Source organism: Alosa alosa, chromosome 12, assembly GCF_017589495.1.
Source record: "Alosa alosa isolate M-15738 ecotype Scorff River chromosome 12, AALO_Geno_1.1, whole genome shotgun sequence".
NCBI classification, from domain to species: Eukaryota; Metazoa; Chordata; class Actinopteri; order Clupeiformes; family Clupeidae; genus Alosa; species Alosa alosa.
In genome coordinates this window covers 20931345-20937993 of record NC_063200.1, presented here as the reverse complement: position 1 = coordinate 20937993, position 6649 = coordinate 20931345, and the positions used below count along the sequence as shown (strand labels likewise).

The following is a 6649-nucleotide window of genomic DNA, read 5'->3' as shown; positions in this document are numbered from 1 at the left end:
GACTGAGCAAAAAGGCACTTTAGTTAGGGTTTTACTGTCAGAAATACCTTACTGCAAATCTGCTCAGCTAGGAACCAAAAAGACTGGTGAATCCCTGGGTGGTCGCAATGTAGTTTATGGCAAAGTTAAAGTTTCCAGAATTCTTTCTATCTTCCATAAAGCAACCTGGTTCTTCGATGTAAACTAACAACATATGTATATTGGTGTAACCAATCCTTAGTCAGTTCCCAAATAACACCCAACTAGTGTCTACTCTCAAGGGTGTGATATGTGCTCTTTGACAGAATGTAATTTAATGGGAATGCATAGAGAAATGTATTGGACCTCAATGTAGATGTAACTCAATGTTATTTCCTCTTCGGCTTTTAGGGGCAGAACTAACTTTGTAGAAGTTATAGCAAAGCTATAACAATGATGTGTTCCTCAATTGTTAACACCACAACAACTATTTGGCATTTAGACAACGTGTCAACGTAACGAGGAAAATGTATATCTTTAACGGTATAAAATATGCATAGCAGATCCGATAGTTTGCAGATCAGATAGTTTGGGTATGACTAATTAGCATACTGAACATATTTATTGTTATATCAAGTAATAAAGAAGCATAGGCTAGTTTACTAACTTGTGATAAATTAGCATTGTTGAGTTGCCTGGCATAGAAGCTAGGTTACTATCAAATCGGTGCCCAAATATAAACATTATGTCGATAGCCAAGATTCACTATACAAAGTAACGAAGCGTTGCAATCGCATTATGACTGTTGCATAAAGTTTTCCAAGTAGTCTTTATCAAAACGCAATGGTGTTATTGAATATAATGCTTTCACTTATTGGAACCCCCGAGCTATCGATTATGCTATCGCTAGCACTTCGACAGCGCGAGTTTTCGGGTACATACAGGCAACTGCTCACTCGTGCTATTTGGCTAGAAGCTCTTTAAATACCCCCAAAGTTACCACAAAACACTGACCAAGTAATTATCACCTTGACTGATTCCTAAGTGATGACCTGAAACATGCTTGTGCTCAGCAAACACCCAGCCCTTGGTTCCCGAGTACTTCTCCAACTTCCGTGTCTCTCGTACTTCTATCCCGGGCTCCAAAACCCGGACCACCAACCAAAGCACTGACCCGGTCCTTCTGGAGTTTGCCACGATGTTGTCAGGCTCTTTTTTCAGGGCGCCTTCGACATGTGAAATGGTCACAAGTTGCGTTGCACTTTGTTGTTTTCCTTCTACTTTGCATTGCTCGTTCATCAATTTAGGAGCAATTAAAGTATAGCTACTCAACCAGTCGTCGTCTACGCCGCCATATTTCCCTACGCAAGGTGGAGGAGTGGAGGATACGTTTGACGTCAGAATATATGCGTGCGTGCGCCAACATGAACAGATCCAGGAACATTTTTTCGTGCAATTCCCCCTGACTCACTACGGGTTCAGTATGGTACATCACCCGAGAAACGCAATCATTTTAAACGTTCAAATACACACTACGATCTTCAGCTAAGTCTTCAAATTACTGTTATTGCCTTAGCTATGGAATCCTAGGAATGCCAAACTGCATACATTGCAGAAGAAATACGTATCATGTAAGCATGATACCCAAGTTTCCCAAGTTTTTACCCCACCAATCCACAAAGTGGCAGACATTCCCAACATTCTGTGCAATACTGCGTGACAATGCAATAGATAACAACATGTAATGTGACTATTTTGGTTTGTGTCCTAAAAATGTTCACATGCAACAAAAGAACTGCAGCCACCTTCTAAACATCATGTCAGAAATAAAACCCTCAGGAAATGTCGGCATTTATTTTTTTACAAGAATACATACAAAAATTATATTTCACCATCACTCATAGAATGACAGTCCATGTCAACTACAAAATGACAGCAATAAATGGCAAAATATGTTGTTCCACTCAACTTATTTTACAGTATTGAAATAGTGAATACTTTTCTGTCATCACTGGTCAGCTGGCTTGGAATGCAGAAAAGCCTTAGCTTTAACATTGCAGTCAGGGGTGCGAGAGGAGGCACGACTTCATCCATCATGCGTCACGCGCCTCAACCCTCCTGGTCAGCTAGCCGGTGCCTTGTTTGCAAGACAACTTCCTCCATGACCTCTGGTTTCAGAATGTCTTTAATCTAAAATCAATGGAATCCAGAGAAGCCTATTTATACATCTGAAGAGGGGTTTAAATGTGTGACCAATGAAGGTATTCAATTAAGTAGAACTAGACCCATTTACCTGGTGTGTGAGGGCGGACTCATAGCAGTACAGTACACTTGTGTCAAACAACATGACCTTGTGGGCTGCCAGGGCAAGAATGCAGTTTCTCAGTCGAGATATCACCTCCCGATCTGACAGGGACACAGGCTGGGGATTTGGTGCGGGTGTGTGTGTGTGTGTGTGTGTGTGGGGTGGGATACAAAGGCAAAACAAGCATGTAAGATAGCAGGCCAAAAAGCTAGAATCAATTAATCCAATTCTGAAATATTGCTAGTTTACATAATAGCACTTTAAAGCAACACGATGCAACACTTAACCGCCTTTTAAGGTAGGAGTGGACTGCCCTAATGTGGGACATTTTTTGCTTTAGGGACATCTGTAGTAGGCTATATTATGCTACAATGTTAGGACAATACATTAAATTCACTTCCAATTTTGATCACAGGACCCTACAGCTTTGGCTTTCCCATAGTTTCACTGACATTCATTAGTTTGGGGAAGAGCCACACCTACTGGAGCTTAGGTGTCCCACATTAGGCAGTTTAGGGCAATTTAGCACATTAGGGCAATTTAGTATATGCTTCATCAGGCAACTAGTTTTGGTATTCATTTTCATTTTGATTGTATATGGTCATGTGAAGGGCAGATAGACACATGTGTTTTTCCCACCAGCCATTCAGCATTACGTAGTTCTGTGTTCCGAACTGAAACACATCGCAAAAATTAAAGAAACAATTTCACAGCATGATATTGCTGACGATAACCAAAGACACCACTCTGGATGGTGTTCACAAGGGTTTGTATGTATTTTATAGTTAGCTCACTAGTAAAGTGTTACACAGTGTTGCTTTAACATGCAGATACATTGAACTGCATTAAATTAAATTGTGTGTAAAATGCCTACATTTTCCATTAAGCAGTAAACACAAGTTGTCAAACAGTAAAACCAAGGTTGCTTGCTTGTTTGTTTACTCTGAAACGAACTAGTAAAGTGGTGCGTACTGTTGCTTTAACAGATGCCATGCATTGAACAAAATTGTGCATGACTACAACATCCATATCTGCAAATAGAGTTCAAACAGTAAAAATAGGGTACTCTAAGGAACCCAGTGCTCTCACCTCTATGCTGGTGTAGTATCCCCCAGCAACTTCATCCTGCTGTCCAGGAGTGGGGTAGAGCCATATGAAGCCGTTGTTCCCCAGAATGATGGAGGCCCCACAGGGGAGGTTGTGAAAGTGGGTTTTCTGCCTCTTCACGAGCGAAGGGGACACCTGAACTAGAACACCCTGGCCCAGCTAAACAGACAGGATGAAGGATAAAGTTGTTGTAAATAGTTATGCACGAATACACTGGCTCTTCTCTACATGGCTCCAAACTGTTTAATGGGAAGAGCTGACCGATGAAAAAAAGTTTAAATTAAAAGGTTTCAGACAGTCTGGTGAAGGGCTTGCCAGCACGAACATTTTTTCTTCCCTGCTCTTCTCTGAGCAGCTGCTAGGATTGGATGTGCATACTTTCTCTTTGTCCTAAAACTGACCTATTCACTGCTCAGCCACAATCCACTACAGGACATTGAAATAGAAACAAGAAAAGCCTTTTCATGCCATCATGTGCAGAATTTTCACAGCTGCTACGCATGAAAACCTAACAAGCATAGTTCCTTACCTTTCCATATTTCAAACTGCGTGTGTGGAGAGATAGGGCTCCATCAGAGAAGACAGCCTGCACCTCGGCCTAGCAGGGAAGCTGAGTTAAGGAGAACATGGCCATCTGAATCAGCGGTAATACTCACATTAGGAATGACCTATAAAAAAGCTTCCAAGACCACACTTGAATAAAACTTCACCATCTCATCAAAGCTGTGACAGCTGATTTGACAAGAAGGAACTTTAGACTATTATGGTGATGAGTGATCTTTTTATCCAGCCTTTGAATCCAAAACCTCTACGTGAGTGAGAGTTTGGCCAGTTATTTACAAGCTGGTGTACAAGCTATACTGATTTATTTGTTCTTTACAAGCATCTTTACAAGCAAAGGTAAGCCATTGACTACTAAGTAAAATACATCATGTGTAATAATCAAGAAGAGGTTCAATACATTGACTATGGGAATTCATTATTTACATGCAACACACTATGGTTCACTGGTGCCCTCTTTCTTCAATTGAGAACTGTAGCACCCAAACACTTTGGTACAAGGAAGCCATCACTCGAGTATGGTTCACACTAAATGCCACATCATGTATGCTACTGTGAATTCTTGTGGATAAACAACCTATCAATGTATCGTTATTGGCATCAGGACAGCTTTCCGTGATCAAGGAGGACCCTCTGAGCAAGTGTGTAAAGTAAGACTCAGAAAAAGGGTAGCATTTGAGACATACATTTGACCTTAAATCAGGAAAATTTGGAGAAGCTACCACCACAGATGAATGCATAAATAGCATATATCCAATACACTTACAGGGAACTTTATAAACATTATGATTTCTATTCATCTTCATTATCTAAATGCAACATCATCCTTGCCACTGATGGCCTAAGGTCATACAACATTTAAAGGACAACAGACATTCAGAACCTTTCACAAAACCCACCCCTTTGATATTTGATTGCTTTGTTCTCTATTTTACCACAAAGGTTGGATATTTCCTCATTTTTTCCCTTAATGCAATTTCCAAAAGATAGTCAACTTTAGCATGGGTTCAAAAACGTATGAGCCTCACTGTAAATCTATAATATTCAACCATGGCAACAACAACTCACAAATCTTGAGCCTAAACTGGGCCAATCTCCACATAGCACTGATGCTCCTGTCAGATTCCAGATTCTGTGCAAAGGATACACTGATGAGGTCGCCCTCTTGGAGGTAGTCTCTCATAGACAACTCATCCTCTGCTGATCGCCGTCTCTAAAGGTGGAGTAAAAAGAAATATTTTGTGCATAGGTGCCATTTTAAGCTACCAGGGCTCAAAAGCTACTGTACCAACAATATAGATAGGACTGCATACATATTTTGGTATTAGGCCTACTATCTGAAATGTTGTAGATAACGGGCACTAGACTGTCAACCATTTCCATTTCCAAAATTGCATTTATTAAATGGATAGGTAGACATAAGGTGAGTATGTAACATGAAGGTATCAATTCTGTCTATACATCAGCTGGATAAACCTACCAGCTCTCCACCAGGTAAGTTAACAGCAGAGAGGAGCAACACAGAGTCTAGACGAGAGTTAGTCTCCACTTTCCATCGTTTCTGTTGCACCTAAAGGGGGAAATCAGGCGTCAGAGTATCTGTGACAGTGTCTTTCTTTACAGAATATGACCCACAATTCATACTGTACCTCTGTAATCCTTCCAACAACCACATCGCCAACTTCACCATTATATCTGAGGATACATAAAATGATAATTTCACCCTCAGTCAGGTTCATATAAGACCTGTGACCAACCAGTATCGTTAATGTATCTACACTGAAAGTGAACTGAAGTCATGCAAATGTTCTCAAGCATTTCATTGTCAAGATGGCAAGTACCTTTCCCATTTAACATCTGCTGGAATCTGAACTAGAATCAACCTACCTCGTCTTTAAAGGACGAACACAAATAAGTTTGTTAACTCTCTCGACCTCCCCAGCTACAGACGCAGTGAGCTTTTCTTCATCCAAATATGTCCCATGGCCCCTGTAAAGCAAAGTAAAAAAATAAGAATCATTGATAACATTGTCAGACACATCTTAAGTCCACCAGATTGCACTAACTCAAACCATCCTCACACAAAGGAAAGAGTGTCGTGGAAATTACAGCTATGCACTGGTTAAGTTGTGCAGAACAAAATATATAAAATAGGAAGGGCGCGGAGAGCTATGACAGTATTTACACTAGTATTTACAACGACCGAAAATCAGAAAATCGTGATAGAGGGCTGTGTATTCTGAATATATACGGCTCTATTCTCATGAAATTTAATGGGGAATAGAACATAGTATAACTGTTACTGATGACAGTCAAAGAATGAAAGCCAAAGCCGGTTTTACTGTTCGCATGAACAGCAAGCTAGGGTGTTTAAACAACTCAGATTCAGTATGTTAAAATTACTCACCGCATAAAACCAGTGTCTGATGTAATAATATCTCCAGGAACAACAAGGCTGGCTGTTGCACTTTTTGGACCAGAAAGAGATACTTGTTTCCGAAAAGTGGGCAATCTCATGTCCGCGGCCATGCTTCAGCAGGAGGTTGTTGTTGGTGGCGCTTGCTGATGACGTCAAACAGAAAGGATTTTACAAACTAAGTAGCTTAAGCTTAACGTAATATTCAAAGATATTAGCTAAAACACAATTTCTTTCTGGATATATAATTTAGTTATGGTGAATATAATATAATGTCCGATCCATGTGACCAATATTTACAG

At 40.3% G+C, this 6649-nt stretch overlaps 2 protein-coding genes across 2 annotated transcripts in view; both read right to left on the bottom strand.

Annotated features, from left to right (window-relative positions):
• abl1 (c-abl oncogene 1, non-receptor tyrosine kinase) overlaps positions 1–1320 on the bottom strand; it is a 39339-nt gene extending 38019 nt beyond the window's left edge. Inside the window, exon 1 of the mRNA XM_048259249.1 lies at positions 1–1320. This exon is cut by the window's left edge and continues 756 nt beyond it. The gene's annotated coding sequence lies outside the window, so the exon portion shown is untranslated.
• Positions 1321–1773: 453 nt separating this feature from the next.
• exosc2 (exosome component 2) lies at positions 1774–6510 on the bottom strand. The gene is made up of 9 exons (XM_048259146.1): positions 6339–6510; positions 5819–5920; positions 5581–5626; positions 5412–5501; positions 5079–5144; positions 3900–3968; positions 3353–3529; positions 2252–2380; positions 1774–2148 (listed from the first exon to the last, which is right to left on the bottom strand). Exons 1-9 carry the CDS (start codon positions 6458–6460, stop codon positions 2068–2070), a joined length of 882 nt encoding a protein of 293 aa, XP_048115103.1. The 5' UTR covers positions 6461–6510; the 3' UTR covers positions 1774–2067.
• Positions 6511–6649: the final 139 nt, after the last annotated feature.